This window comes from Coregonus clupeaformis, unplaced genomic scaffold, assembly GCF_020615455.1.
Source record: "Coregonus clupeaformis isolate EN_2021a unplaced genomic scaffold, ASM2061545v1 scaf0173, whole genome shotgun sequence".
In the NCBI taxonomy this organism is placed as follows: domain Eukaryota; kingdom Metazoa; phylum Chordata; class Actinopteri; order Salmoniformes; family Salmonidae; genus Coregonus; species Coregonus clupeaformis.
In genome coordinates, this window is record NW_025533628.1 from 154,964 (window position 1) to 171,351 (window position 16,388).

General features: G+C 44.0%; 1 protein-coding gene across 1 annotated transcript in view; it reads left to right on the forward strand.

The window, feature by feature from the left end:
* The first annotated feature begins 1,242 nt into the window (after nt 1-1,242).
* The window catches only part of LOC121578767 (regulator of G-protein signaling 7-like), a 268,935-nt gene continuing 253,789 nt past the window's right edge, over nt 1,243-16,388 (forward strand). Inside the window, exons 1-2 of the mRNA XM_045213932.1 lie at nt 1,243-1,419; nt 1,981-2,095. Of these exons, the coding sequence (XP_045069867.1) occupies nt 2,018-2,095 (78 nt within the window). The 5' untranslated portion in view covers nt 1,243-1,419; nt 1,981-2,017. The remainder of the gene's footprint in view (nt 1,420-1,980; nt 2,096-16,388) is intronic.

The window sequence follows — 16,388 nt, forward strand, 5'->3', positions numbered from 1 at the left end:
ATTCATGTGTTACATGTTTTCAATGATTCATGATGTGTGAAGCCTATACCCTTTTACAATTTTAGTAATTTAGCCGATGCTCTTATACAGAGCGACTTACAGTTAGGGCATTCATCTTCAGATCACCATTGGGGAAAACCACGTCACTCATAGTAAATCATCTTTTCCTCAATAAAGTAGCTATCAGCAAAGTCTGAGCCAGTAAGAGGTAAAATAGTCAGGAGCGAGGAGTTAGGTCACGAAAAGGCTTTTTAACATAAAAATGTAAATTAAAGTGCACTCTTTTCCCTTTGAAATTATCTTCATACATGTTCAATATAACACCTTGGCCTACAAAATAACATAATAAGCCATAAACCTTATCTATTGTTTATTGTAGAGGCAGTATTATTAGAAGGTTACATTCATTTGTTCTTTGAGATATGTGGCTGGCAGGCTGTGGAGAGGAGGAGGGAGGATGGAGGTAGATGCCTTTTTAACCGTGCAGTTGCCAAGGCGGCTCGAGATTACCAACGGCTCGATGCGCGTTCACGTGCTGGTTGTGAGCGCGCCCCCGCCAGCCCCGCCCCCGTCACAGAGAGGAGGCGAAGCGAGAGGGAAGGCAGACAGGCCCCAACTCTGACTTCTCCAGCAGGTGACATTTTTTTCGCTTACCAGTGAGGACATTTTGAATGGAGGTCTATGAGAGGTTGTCGAATTTTGTTAACAAAAAATGTAATGGCTTATTTGCTACGTGTGGCTTATTTGATCAAATAGAAATGTCGTAATGATTAGGTTATTACGAGTGTACTGATATAAGTAAGACACGTGACATCAGGGCAACTTTGAGAAAAAACACTATATATCGGAGTTGTGCCTGGTCGTCACTAGTTATCACAGCCACAAAGTCATAAACTCCGCATATTTCTACAATTTATGTTCTTAAAATTTGATTTCAAACCTAACCCTAACCACACTGCTAACCTTATGCCTAACCTTAAATTAAGACCAAAAAGTTAAAAAATATATATATAATAGCCATTTTGACTTTGTGGCTGTGGTAACCGTTGTGCCTGTTGTTCATACGGGTATCTGCCCTCTCATTGGCTAGAATGCTCCCACCTGATCTTGCCTCCTCCCGACTGCCTTCCATTTTTGAAGACATTTATTTTCATCGTTAGAGCGGCCACTAGAGTATCTGGCCAAGATAATGGAGAATCTGTGCCATCAAGCTCCGTTCGAGTGTGTGGAGAGAAGAGAAGATAACAGAGGACGGGTAGAGAGAGTGCCACAGTCTGACTGCAAGCATCGATAGGAAGAGCGCCATATTTCCATCATTTCCAATGAATTATCATCACATTCCTTCGACTGCCAACTGACAACCTGATTTGAGGGTCTCTATCGGAACACAGGGACTTCTTCCTTACGGGCTGTGGTCGGGTAGGATACACCTCAAATATCTCTCGTGGTTTAACTAGCAACACGTCTTGTTTTCTCCTCGGAGAACGTACTGGAATAACATATATCTAGATAGCATAGCCGTAGCTGCATAGCGCTCCTCACGGTAGCTTTAGGAGCTGTCCCCGGTCCTGGAACCGCTAACAGCTCTAAAACATTACTGGCTTCCCCCCCACTTTTTTTTTTTTTTCATTTAAAGAAAAAACAAGTATTGTGTGGGTTATCTATCTACACCAAAGATACGTTTTTCACTGAAAGGTTCATGATTTTGCATGCTTTTATTCTAAAACTCGATTATTTCTAAAAACCAAATACCGTAATTTTAATCATAAAATGAAACAGAAGAGTGATTGGGTGTAGGCTATCCTCAATAGGTAACATCATTCCAGTTCATGAACAGTATCCTGTAAGGTTAGTCGACAATCCTTGTTAACACACTAACAAGGCGCTAACAGAGCTTCCGTAGCCTACTCCAGCCGATCTAAACACACTGAAGACCAGCCAGCTGATATTTATCTGCTCTTTCCCCCCCGTCTCTTTCAGGACTACTTCACACTGCCAGGTAGATCACCTTAAAGCCATGGCGCAGACAAACAGTTACGACCAGAGCAGCAATGGAGTGGCTGATGAACCCCCCAACATGCTGGTGTACAGAAAGGTCAGAAAGACATCTCCACGGTCCCCTGCCCAAATTGTTCAGGTGGTGTTGGTGCTATTTTCCAAAATGGAACGATAACTCATAGATACCTGTCTTCTATTGGACGGTCATGTCTTGGGTTTTCGGTATCATAGAATCAGGAGTTGGCGTGCGTGACTCCAGTAGTTAGTCATCTAAAGTCTTAGGGGCGCAGGATACAAAAGGGACTGGAAAAGGATTTGGGTTTTAGATATCAAATCAAATCAAATCAAATTGTATTCGTCACATGCGCCGAATACAACAGGTGTAGACCTTACAGGGAAATGCTTACTTACGAGCCCTTACAATCTTCTAAGCTGAAGTAAGTTTTGGACTTGGGGTATTGCTTGGCTAGCCTGAGAGTCATTCTGTTTGTGATATCATGCTAACTGCTTGTCACTTATTGTCATGCCATAATGACAGCAGTGGAGTTGGCAGAGCACAAACAGATCTGGGACCAGGCTTATTGTCATGCCATAATGACAGCAGTGGAGTTGGAAAGAGCACACACAGATCTGGGACCAGGCTTATTGTCATGACAGCAGTGGAGTTGGCAAGAGCATAAACAGATCTGGGACCAGGCTTATTGTCATGCCATAATGACAGCAGTGGAGTTGGCAGAGCACAAACAACTGGGACCAGTGTCATGACAGCAGTGGAGTTGGCAGAGCACAAACAGATCTGGGACCAGGCTATTGCTTATCTGCTGGGTGGTCTGAAAGAGGCTCCAAGGTTATCTAAAGCCTATTGATTTAACCTTTGTTTATTGTACCACAAATCTATAGCATGTTATTGCTGCTCTGTGTTCACATTCAATGCTTTGTTTTTTTTAAAGAAACTCCTGATCGCTTACTGACCATGTGTTGAAACAGAATCTTAAATCATGGTCTGACTATGAAGGCACCTTGGTTTGGTGTTGAAGTAGACTCCGACTCCGACTCTATTCCCTACATAGTGCACTACTTCTGACCAGAGAGGTCCGGGCCCAGTTTCCCGAAAGCATCCTAAGGCTAAGTTCATTGTTAGAACCTTCGTAGGGAGCGTCGTTAAATCTCAGAGCAGTTTCCCAAAACCATCGTTAGTAAAGTTGCTCTTAAACGCTTTTTATTTGGCGACTGCCTCAGACCACCTTCTGCATCACTTCATACACAGAAGATCTCTGCTAAACATAGAACCAAGCTGGTTATCGGTCTCTGTGACCGCTGATAACTTGGGAATGAAGTTCACTACGAATGAAAAAGTTGCCAATGTCTTTGCAATTGAACAAGCGAAGGATAAAAAATATGCTTCAAATTGAAAACCGAGATGACTGCATAAAAAAGTCAATAGGCTTGTTGGGAAAGTATTCAGACCCCTTGACCTTTTCCACATTTTGTTACGTTACAGCCTTATTTTAAAATGGATTAAAATAAAAAAAACATCCTCAGCAATCTACACACAATACCCCATAATGACAACGCGAACACAGGTTTTTAGAAATTTTAGCAAATTTATTTAAAAAAACAACAACAACCTTATTTACATAAGTATTCAGACTCTTTGCTATGAGACTCGAAATTGAGCTCAGGTGCATCCTGTTTCCATTGATCATCCTTGAGATGTTTCTACAACTTGATTGGAGTCCACCTGTGGTAAATTCAATTGATTGGACATGATTTGGAAAGGCACACACCTGTCTATATAAGGTCCCACAGTTGACGGTGAATGTCAGAGCAAAAACCAAGCCATGAGGTTGAAGGAATTGCCGTAGAGCTCCGAGACAGGATTGTGTCGAGGTACAGATCTGGGGAAGGGTACCAAAACATTTCTGCAGCATTGAAGGTCCGCAAGAACACAGTGGCCTCCATCATTCTTAAATGGAAGAAGTTTGGAACCACCAAGACTCTTCCTAGAGCTGGCCGCCCGGCCAAACTGAGCAATCGGGGGAGAAGGGCCTTGGTCAGGGAGGTGACCAAGAACCTGATGGTCACTCTGACAGAGCTCTAGAGTTCCTCTGTGGAGATGGGAGAACCTTCCAGAAGGACAACCATCTCTGCAGCACTCCACCAATCAGGCCTTTATGGTAGAGTGACCAGACGGAAGCCACTCCTCAGTAAAAGGCACATGTCAGCCCGCTTGGAGTTTGCCAAAAGGCACTTAAAGGACTCTCAGACCATGAGCAACAAGATTCTCTGGTCTGATGAAACCAAGATTGAACTCTTTGGCCTGAATGCCAAGCATCAGGTCTGGAGGAAACCTGGCACCATCCCTACAGTGAAGCATGGTGGTGGAAGCATCATGCTGTGGGGATGTTTTTCAGCGGCAGGGACTGGGAGACTAGTGAGGATCGAGGAAAAGATGAAAGGAGCAAAGTACAGAGATCCTTGATGAAAACCTGCTCCAGAGCGCTCAGGACCTCAGACTGGGGTGAAGGTTCACCTTCCAACAGGACAACGACCCTAAGCACACAGCCAAGACAACGGAGTGGCTTCGGGACAAGTCTCTGAATGTCCTTGAGTTGGCTAGCCAGAGCCTGGACTTGAACCTGATCGAACATCTCTGGAGAGACCTGAAAATAGCTGTGCAGCAACGCTCCCCATCCAACCTGACAGAGCTTGAGAGGATCTGCAGAGAAGAATGGGAGAAACTCCCCAAATACAGGTGAGCCAAGCTTTTAGCGTCATCCCCAAGAAGACTCGAGGCTGTAATCACTGCCAAAGGTGCTTCAACAAAGTACTGAGTAAAGGGTCTGAATACTTATGTAAATGTGATATTTAAGTTTTTAATTTTTTATACATTTGCTAAAATTTCTAAAAACCTGTTTTTGCTTTGTCATTATGGGGTATTTTGTGTAGATTGATGAGGGGGAAAAAAACTATTTAATCCATTTTAGAATAAGGCTGTAACGTAACAACATGTGGAAAAGGTCAAGGGGTCTAAAAACTTTCCGAAGGTACTGTATGTTTAAATCATATTGAAATAAATGTATTGAGTTCTGTTTGTAGGCTACACTGTCTGTAGTTTTCGCCTCGATATACAGTATTTAATGATGTGTAACGTGCGCAATGATGTGCCAAAGGAATCTGTGATTGAGTGCATTAATAAAGGGTAAGCGTTAGAATAAGCCGCCTCAATATTTGCAGCCATTAGGTGATAATCTCTCTAGGAGCTGATCCGTCATCAGTATTGTGGAATAATTCTAATGTTAAGGTAAGATTTGAATGGAGAAAGCTGATCCTAGAGCAGTGCTGCCTTTCAACAGGCTCCAACGACACACCTAGTGACCGTTCTCTCTGCGTGGTGTTTTTCTGTTGATCCTATCAGTATCTACAGGCTCCAACGACACACTTAGTGACCGTTCTCTCTGCGTGGTGTTTTTCTGTTGATCCTATCAGTATCTACAGGCTCCAACGACACACTTAGTGACCGTTCTCTCTGCGTGGTGTTTTTCTGTTGATCCTATCAGTATCTACAGGCTCCAACGACACACTTAGTGACCGTTCTCTCTGCGTGGTGTTTTTCTGTTGATCCTATCAGTATCCATACGCTCCAACGACACACTTAGTGACCGTTCTCTCTGCGTGGTGTTTTTCTGTTGATCCTATCAGTATCCATACGCTCCAACGACACACTTAGTGACCGTTCTCTCTGCGTGGTGTTTTTCTGTTGATCCTATCAGTATCCATACGCTCCAACGACACACTTAGTGACCGTTCCCTCTGCGTGGTGTTTTTCTGTTGATCCTATCAGTATCCATACGCTCCAACGACACACTTAGTGACCGTTCTCTCTGCGTGGTGTTTTTCTGTTGATCCTATCAGTATCCATACGCTCCAACGACACACTTAGTGACCGTTCTCTCTGCGTGGTGTTTTTCTGTTGATCCCATCAGTATCTACAAGCTCCAACGACACACCTAGTGACCGTTCTCTCTGCGTGGTGTTTTTCTGTTGATCCTATCAGTATCTACAGGCTCCAACGACACACTTAGTGACCGCTCTCTTTGCGTGGTGTTTTGGGAAACACATGTTACATCGTGGGCCGTTGTAGGAAAGATGCATCGTTAAGCCTAAATTCCATGGCTATGGGGAAACCAGGCCCAGGTCAAAGGTCGTGCACTCTGTAGAGAATAGGGTGTCACTAGGGATGTAGACAGTGTAACCAGGGCTGTCCAATCACTGCAGAGGGACGTAGAGAGTGTGACCAGGGCTGTCCAATCACTGCAGGAGGGGACGTAGAGGGTGTAACCAGGGCTGTCCAATCACTGCAGAGGGACGTAGAGGGTGTGACCAGGGCTGTCCAATCACTGCAGGAGGGGACGTAGAGGGTGTGACCAGGGCTGTCCAATCACTGCAGAGGGACGTAGAGAGTGTGACCAGGGCTGTCCAATCACTGCAGGAGGGACGTAGAGAGTGTGACCAGGGCTGTCCAATCACTGCAGAGGGACGTAGAGAGTGTGACCAGGGCTGTCCAATCACTGCAGGAGGGACGTAGAGAGTGTGACCAGGGCTGTCCAATCACTGCAGGAGGGACGTAGAGAGTGTGACCAGGGCTGTCCAATCACTGCAGAGGGACGTAGAGAGTGTGACCAGGGCTGTCCAATCACTGCAGAGGGACGTAGAGAGTGTGACCAGGGCTGTCCAATCACTGCAGGAGGGGAGGGAGAAGGGAGGCGGTCTCACTGCCTGTCTGTGGGAATGAGGCGTATGCTCATATGCTCTACTCATGTTCTACTGATTCATTACTGGGCCAGTCAGAACTTCTTAGTAATCAGGTGGTTTCATGCCAGTTGGGATTAGACTGAAGGAAATCAGGTGGTTTCATTCCAGTTGGGATTAGACTGAAGGAAACCAGGTGGTTTCATTCCAGTTGGGATTAGACTGAAGGAAATCAGGTGGTTTCATTTCAGTTGGGATTAGACTGAAGGGAAATCAGGTGGTTTCATTCCAGTTGGGATTAGACTGAAGGAAATCAGGTGGTTTCATTCCAGTTGGGATTAGACTGAAGGATATCATGTGGTTTCATTCCAGTTGGGATTAGACTGAAGGAAATCAGGTGGTTTCATTCCAGTTGGGATTAGACTGAAGGAAATCAGGTGGTTTCATTCCAGTTGGGATTAGACTGAAGGAAATCAGGTGGTTTCATGCCAGTTGGGATTAGACTGAAGGAAATCAGGTGGTTTCATGCCAGTTGGGATTAGACCGAAGGAAATCAGGTTGTTTCATGCCAGTTGGGATTAGACCGAAGGAAATCAGGTGGTTTCATTCCAGTTGGGATTAGACTGAAGGAAATCAGGTGGTTTCATGCCAGTTGGGATTAGACTGAAGGGAATCAGGTGGTTTCATTCCAGTTGTGATTAGACTGAAGGAAATCAGGTGGTTTCATGCCAGTTGGGATTAGACTGAAGGAAATCAGGTGGTTTCATTCCAGTTGGGATTAGACTGGAGGAAATCAGGTGGTTTCATTCCAGTTGGGATTAGACTGGAGGAAATCAGGTGGTTTCATTCCAGTTGGGATTAGACTGGAGGAAATCAGGTGGTTTCATGCCAGTTGGGATTAGACTGAAGGAAATCAGGTGGTTTCATTCCAGTTGGGATTAGACTGGAGGAAATCAGGTGGTTTCATTCCAGTTGGGATTAGACTGGAGGAAATCAGGTGGTTTCATTCCAGTTGGGATTAGACTGGAGGAAATCAGGTGGTTTCATTCCAGTTGGGATTAGACTGAAGGATATCATGTGACTGAAGGAAATCAGGTGGTTTCATTCAGTTGGGATTAGACTGAAGGAAATCAGGTGGTTTCATTCCAGTTGGGATTAGACTGGAGGAAATCAGGTGGTTTCATTCCAGTTGGGATTAGACTGAAGGATATCATGTGACTGAAGGAAATCAGGTGGTTTCATTCCAGTTGGGATTAGACTGAAGGAAATCAGGTGGTTTCATTCCAGTTGGGATTAGACTGAAGGATATCATGTGGTTTCATTCCAGTTGGGATTAGACTGAAGGAAATCAGGTGGTTTCATTCCAGTTGGGATTAGACTGAAGGAAATCATGTGGTTTCATTCCAGTTGGGATTAGACTGAAGGAAATCAGGTGGTTTCATTCCAGTTGGGAATAGACTGAAGGAAATCAGGTGGTTTCATTCCAGTTGTGATTAGACTGAAGGAAATCAGGTGGTTTCATTCCAGTTGGGATTAGACTGAAGGAAATCAGGTGGTTTCATTCCAGTTGGGATTAGACTGAAGGAAATCAGGTGGTTTCATTCCAGTTGGGATTAGACTGAAGGAAATCAGGTGGTTTCATTCCAGTTGGGAATTGACTGAAGGAAATCAGGTGGTTTCATGCCAGTTGGGATTAGACTGAAGGAAATCAGGTGGTTTCATGCCAGTTGGGATTAGACCGAAGGAAATCAGGTGGTTTCATGCCAGTTGGGATTAGACCGAAGGAAATCAGGTGGTTTCATTCCAGTTGGGATTAGACCGAAGGAAATCAGGTGGTTTCATGCCAGTTGGGATTAGACTGAAGGAAATCAGGTCGTTTCATGCCAGTTGGGATTAGACTGAAGGAAATCAGGTGGTTTCATTCCAGTTGGGATTAGACTGAAGGAAATCAGGTGGTTTCATTCCAGTTGGGATTAGACTGAAGGAAATCAGGTGGTTTCATTCCAGTTGGGAACAGACTGAAGGAAATCAGGTGGTTTCATTCCAGTTGGGAACAGACTGAAGGAAATCAGGTGGTTTCATTCCAGTTGGGATTAGACTGAAGGAAATCAGGTGGTTTCATTCCAGTTGGGATTAGACTGAAGGAAATCAGGTGGTTTCATTCCAGCTGGGATTAGACTGAAGGAAATCAGGTGGTTTCATTCCAGTTGGGATTAGACTGAAGGAAATAAGGTGGTTTCATTCCAGTTGGGATTAGACTGAAGGAAATCAGGTGGTTTCATTCCAGTTGGGATTAGATTGAAGGAAATCAGGTGGTTTCATTCCAGTTGGGATTAGACTGAAGGAAATCAGGTGGTTTCATTCCAGTTGGGATTAGACTGAAGGAAATCAGGTGGTTTCATTCCAGTTGGGATTAGATTGAAGGAAATCAGGTGGTTTCATTCCAGTTGGGATTAGACTGAAGGAAATCAGGTGGTTTCATTCCAGTTGGGATTAGACTGAAGGAAATCAGGTGGTTTCATTCCAGTTGGGATTAGACTGAAGGAAATCAGGTGGTTTCATTCCAGTTGGGATTAGACTGAAGGAAATCAGGTGGTTTCATTCCAGTTGGGATTAGACTGAAGGAAATCAGGTGGTTTCATTCCAGTTGGGTTTAGACTGAAGGAAATCAGGTGGTTTCATTCCAGTTGGGATTAGACTGAAGGAAATCAGGTGGTTTCATGCCAGTTGGGATTAGACTGAAGGAAATCAGGTGGTTTCATGCCAGTTGGGATTAGACTGAAGGAAATCAGGTGGTTTCATTCTAGTTGGGATTAGACTGAAGGAAATCAGGTGGTTTCATTCCAGTTGGGAATAGACTGAAAGAAATCAGGTGGTTTCATGCCAGTTGGGATTAGACTGAAGGAAATCAGGTGGTTTCATTCCAGTTGGGAATAGACTGAAGGAAATCAGGTGGTTTCATTCCAGTTGGGATTAGACTGAAGGATATCATGTGGTTTCATTCCAGTTGGGATTAGACTGAAGGAAATCAGGTGGTTTCATTCCAGTTGGGATTAGACTGAAGGAAATCAGGTGGTTTCATTCCAGTTGGGAATAGACTGAAAGAAATCAGGTGGTTTCATGCCAGTTGGGATTAGACTGAAGGAAATCAGGTGGTTTCATGCCAGTTGGGATTAGACCGAAGGAAATCAGGTGGTTTCATTCCAGTTGGGATTAGACTGAAGGAAATCAGGTGGTTTCATTCCAGTTGGGATTAGACTGGAGGAAATCAGGTGGTTTCATTCCAGTTGGGATTAGACTGGAGGAAATCAGGTGGTTTCATTCCAGTTTGGATTAGACTGGAGGAAATCAGGTGGTTTCATTCCAGTTGGGGATTAGACTGAAGGATATCATGTGGTTTCATTCCAGTTGGGATTAGACTGAAGGAAATCAGGTGGTTTTATTCCAGTTGGGATTAGACTGAAGGAAATCAGGTGGTTTCATTCCAGTTGGGAATAGACTGAAGGAAATCAGGTGGTTTCATTCCAGTTGGGATTAGACTGAAGGAAATCAGGTGATTTCATTCCAGTTGGGATTAGACTGAAGGAAATCAGGTGGTTTCATGCCAGTTGGGATTAGACTGAAGGAAATCAGGTGGTTTCATTCCATTTGGGATTAGACTGAAGGAAATCAGGTGGTTTCATTCCAATTGGGATTAGACTGAAGGAAATCAGGTGGTTTCATTCCAGTTGTGAATAGACTGAAGGAAATCAGGTGGTTTCATTCCAGTTGGGATTAGACTGAAGGAAATCAGGTGGTTTCATGCCAGTTGGGAATTGACTGAAGGAAATCAGGTGGTTTCATGCCAGTTGGGATTAGACTGAAGGAAATCAGGTGGTTTCATGCCAGTTGGGATTAGACCGAAGGAAATCAGGTGGTTTCCATGCCAGTTAGGATTTGACTGAAGGAAATCAGGTGGTTTCATTCCAGTTGGGATTAGACTGAAGGAAATCAGGTGGTTTCATTCCAGTTGGGATTAGACTGAAGGAAATCAGGTGGTTTCATGCCAGTTGGGATTAGACTGAAGGAAATCAGGTCGTTTCATGCCAGTTGGGATTAGACTGAAGGAAATCAGGTGGTTTCATTCCAGTTGGGATTAGACTGAAGGAAATCAGGTGGTTTCATTCCAGTTGGGATTAGACTGAAGGAAATCAGGTGGTTTCATTCCAGTTGGGAACAGACTGAAGGAAATCAGGTGGTTTCATTCCAGTTGGGAACAGACTGAAGGAAATCAGGTGGTTTCATTCCAGTTGGGATTAGACTGAAGGAAATCAGGTGGTTTCATTCCAGTTGGGATTAGACTGAAGGAAATCAGGTGGTTTCATTCCAGCTGGGATTAGACTGAAGGAAATCAGGTGGTTTCATTCCAGTTGGGATTAGACTGAAGGAAATCAGGTGGTTTCATTCCAGTTGGGATTAGACTGAAGGAAATCAGGTGGTTTCATTCCAGTTGGGATTAGACTGAAGGAAATCAGGTGGTTTCATTCCAGTTGGGATTAGACTGAAGGAAATCAGGTGGTTTCATTCCAGTTGGGATTAGACTGAAGGAAATCAGGTGGTTTCATTCCAGTTGGGATTAGACTGAAGGATATCATGTGGTTTCATTCCAGTTGGGATTAGACTGAAGGAAATCAGGTGGTTTCATTCCAGTTGGGATTAGACTGAAGGAAATCAGGTGGTTTCATTCCAGTTGGGATTAGACTGAAGGAAATCAGGTGGTTTCATTCAGTTGGGAATAGACTGAAGGAAATCAGGTGGTTTCATTCCAGTTGGGATTAGACTGAAGGAAATCAGGTGGTTTCATGCCAGTTGGGATTAGACTGAAGGAAATCAGGTGGTTTCATTCCAGTTGGGATTAGACTGAAGGAAATCAGGTGGTTTCATTCCAGTTGGGATTAGATTGAAGGAAATCAGGTGGTTTCATGCCAGTTGGGATTAGACTGAAGGAAATCAGGTGGTTTCATGCCAGTTGGGATTAGACTGAAGGAAATCAGGTGGTTTCATGCCAGTTGGGATTAGACTGAAGGAAATCAGGTGGTTTCATGCCAGTTGGGATTAGACTGAAGGAAATCAGGTGGTTTCATTCCAGTTGGGATTAGACTGAAGGAAATCAGGTGGTTTCATGCCAGTTGGGATTAGACTGAAGGAAATCAGGTCGTTTCATGCCAGTTGGGATTAGACTGAAGGAAATCAGGTGGTTTCATTCTAGTTGGGATTAGACTGAAGGAAATCAGGTGGTTTCATTCCAGTTGGGAATAGACTGAAGGAAATCAGGTGGTTTCATTCCAGTTGGGATTAGACTGAAGGAAATCAGGTGGTTTCATTTCAGTTGGGATTAGACTGAAGGAAATCAGGTGGTTTCATTCCAGTTGGGAATAGACTGAAGGAAATCAGGTGGTTTCATTCCAGCTGGGATTAGACTGAAGGATATCAGGTGGTTTCATTCCAGTTGGGATTAGACTGAAGGAAATCAGGTGGTTTCATTCCAGTTGGGAATAGACTGAAGGAAATCAGGTGGTTTCATGCCAGTTGGGATTAGACTGAAGGAAATCAGGTGGTTTCATGCCAGTTGGGATTAGACCGAAGGAAATCAGGTGGTTTCATGCCAGTTGGGATTAGACCGAAGGAAATCAGTTGGTTTCATTCCAGTTGGGATTAGACCGAAGGAAATCAGGTGGTTTCATGCCAGTTGGGATTAGACTGAAGGAAATCAGGTCGTTTCATGCCAGTTGGGATTAGACTGAAGGAAATCAGGTGGTTTCATTCCAGTTGGGATTAGACTGAAGGAAATCAGGTGGTTTCATGCCAGTTGGGATTAGACTGAAGGAAATCAGGTGGTTTCATTCCAGTTGTGATTAGACTGAAGGAAATCAGGTTGTTTCATGCCAGTTGGGATTAGACTGAAGGAAATCAGGTGGTTTCATTCCAGTTGGGATTAGACTGGAGGAAATCAGGTGGTTTCATTCCAGTTGGGATTAGACTGGAGGAAATCAGGTGGTTTCATTCCAGTTGGGATTGGACTGGAGGAAATCAGGTGGTTTCATTCCAGTTGGGATTAGACTGAAGGATATCATGTGGTTTCATTCAGTTGGGACTAGACTGAAGGAAATCAGGTGGTTTCATTCCAGTTGGGATTAGACTGAAGGAAATCAGGTGGTTTCATTCCAGTTGGGATTAGACTGAAGGAAATCAGGTGGTTTCATTCCAGTTGGGAATAGACTGAAGGAAATCAGGTGGTTTCATTCCAGTTGTGATTAGACTGAAGAAATCAGGTGGTTTCATTCCAGTTGGGATTAGACTGAAGGAAATCAGGTGGTTTCATTCCAGTTGGGATTAGACTGAAGGAAATCAGGTGGTTTCATTCCAGTTGGGATTAGACTGAAGGAAATCAGGTGGTTTCATGCCAGTTGGGATTAGACTGAAGGAAATCAGGTGGTTTCATGCCAGTTGGGATTAGACCGAAGGAAATCAGGTGGTTTCATGCCAGTTGGGATTTGACTGAAGGAAATCAGGTGGTTTCATTCCAGTTGGGATTAGACTGAAGGAAATCAGGTGGTTTCATGCCAGTTGGGATTAGACTGAAGGAAATCAGGTCGTTTCATGCCAGTTGGGATTAGACTGAAGGAAATCAGGTGGTTTCATTCTAGTTGGGATTAGACTGGAGGAAATCAGGTGGTTTCATTCCAGTTGGGATTAGACTGGAGGAAATCAGGTGGTTTCATTCCAGTTGGGATTAGACTGGAGGAAATCAGGTGGTTTCATTCCAGTTGGGATTAGACTGGAGGAAATCAGGTGGTTTCATGCCAGTTGGGATTGGACTGAAGGAAATCAGATGGTTTCATTCCAGTTGCGATTAGACTGGAGGAAATCAGGTGGTTTCATTTCAGTTGGGATTAGACTGGAGGAAATCAGGTGGTTTCATTCCAGTTGGGATTAGACTGGGGAAATCAGGTGGTTTCATTCCAGTTGGGATTAGACTGAAGGATATCATGTGGTTTCATTCCAGTTGGGATTAGACTGAAGGGAAATCAGGTGGTTTTATTCCAGTTGGGATTAGACTGAAGGAAATCAGGTGGTTTCATTCCAGTTGGGAATAGACTGAAGGTAATCAGGTGGTTTCATTCCAGTTGGGATTAGACTGAAGGAAATCAGGTGGTTTCATTCCAGTTGGGATTAGACTGAAGGAAATCAGGTGGTTTCATGCCAGTTGGGATTAGACTGAAGGAAATCAGGTGGTTTCATTCCATTTGGGATTAGACTGAAGGAAATCAGGTGGTTTCATTCCAATTGGGATTAGACTGAAGGAAATCAGGTGGTTTCATTCCAGTTGGGAATAGACTGAAGGAAATCAGGTGGTTTCATTCCAGTTGGGATTAGACTGAAGGAAATCAGGTGGTTTCATTCCAGTTGGGAATTGACTGAAGGAAATCAGGTGGTTTCATGCCAGTTGGGATTAGACTGAAGGAAATCAGGTGGTTTCATGCCAGTTGGGATTAGACCTAAGGAAATCAGGTGGTTTCATGCCAGTTGGGATTAGACCGAAGGAAATCAGGTGGTTTCATTCCAGTTGGGATTAGACCGAAGAAAATCAGGTGGTTTCATGCCAGTTGGGATTAGACTGAAGGAAATCAGGTCGTTTCATGCCAGTTGGGATTAGACTGAAGGAAATCAGGTGGTTTCATTCCAGTTGGGATTAGACTGAAGGAAATCAGGTGGTTTCATTCCAGTTGGGATTAGACTGAAGGAAATCAGGTGGTTTCATGCCAGTTGGGAACAGACTGAAGGAAATCAGGTGGTTTCATTCCAGTTGGGAACAGACTGAAGGAAATCAGGTGGTTTCATTCCAGTTGGGATTAGACTGAAGGAAATCAGGTGGTTTCATTCCAGTTGGGATTAGACTGAAGGAAATCAGGTGGTTTCATTCCAGCTGGGATTAGACTGAAGGAAATCAGGTGGTTTCATTCCAGTTGGGATTAGACTGAAGGAAATCAGGTGGTTTCATTCCAGTTGGGATTAGACTGAAGGAAATCAGGTGGTTTCATTCCAGTTGGGATTAGACTGAAGGAAATCAGGTGGTTTCATTCCAGTTGGGATTAGACTGAAGGAAATCAGGTGGTTTCATTCCAGTTGGGATTAGACTGAAGGAAATCAGGTGGTTTCATTCCAGTTGGGATTAGATTGAAGGAAATCAGGTGGTTTCATTCCAGTTGGGATTAGACTGAAGGAAATCAGGTGGTTTCATTCCAGTTGGGATTAGACTGAAGGAAATCAGGTGGTTTCATTCCAGTTGGGATTAGATTGAAGGAAATCAGGTGGTTTCATTCCAGTTGGGATTAGACTGAAGGAAATCAGGTGGTTTCATTCCAGTTGGGATTAGACTGAAGGAAATCAGGTGGTTTCATTCCAGTTGGGATTAGACTGAAGGAAATCAGGTGGTTTCATTCCAGTTGGGATTAGACTGAAGGAAATCAGGTGGTTTCATTCCAGTTGGGATTAGACTGAAGGAAATCAGGTGGTTTCATTCCAGTTGGGATTAGACTGAAGGATATCATGTGGTTTCATTCCAGTTGGGATTAGACTGAAGGAAATCAGGTGGTTTCATTCCAGTTGGGATTAGACTGAAGGAAATCAGGTGGTTTCATTCCAGTTGGGAATAGACTGGAGGAAATCAGGTGGGTTCATGCCAGTTGGGATTAGACTGAAGGAAATCAGGTGGTTTCATTCCAGTTGGGAATAGACTGGAGGAAATCAGGTGGGTTCATGCCAGTTGGGATTAGACTGAAGGAAATCAGGTGGTTTCATGCCAGTTGGGATTAGACTGGAGGAAATCAGGTGGTTTCATTCCAGTTGGGATTAGACTGAAGGAAATCAGGTGGTTTCATTCCAGTTGGGATTAGACTGAAGGAAATCAGGTGGTTTCATGCCAGTTGGGATTAGACTGAAGGAAATCAGGTGGTTTCATTCCAGTTGGGAATAGACTGGAGGAAATCAGGTGGTTTCATGCCAGTTGGGATTAGACTGAAGGAAATCAGGTGGTTTCATGCCAGTTGGGATTAGACTGGAGGAAATCAGGTGGGTTCATTCCAGTTGGGATTAGACTGAAGGAAATCAGGTGGTTTCATTCCAGTTGGGATTAGACTGAAGGAAATCAGGTGGTTTCATTCCAGTTGGGATTAGACTGAAGGAAATCAGGTGGTTTCATTCCAGTTGGGAATAGACTGATGGAAATCAGGTGGTTTCATGCCAGTTGGGATTAGACTGAAGGAAATCAGGTGGTTTCATGCCAGTTGGGATTAGACTGGAGGAAATCAGGTGGTTTCATTCCAGTTGGGATTAGACTGAAGGAAATCAGGTGGTTTCATTCCAGTTGGGATTAGACTGAAGGAAATCAGGTGGTTTCATTCCAGTTGGGATTAGACTGAAGGAAATCAGGTGGTTTCATTCCAGTTGGGAATAGACTGGAGGAAATCAGGTGGTTTCATTCCAGTTGGGATTAGACTGAAGGAAATCAGGTGGTTTCATTCCAGTTGGGATTAGACTGAAGGAAATCAGGTGGTTTCATTCCAGTTGGGAATAGACTGGAGGAAATCAGGTGGTTT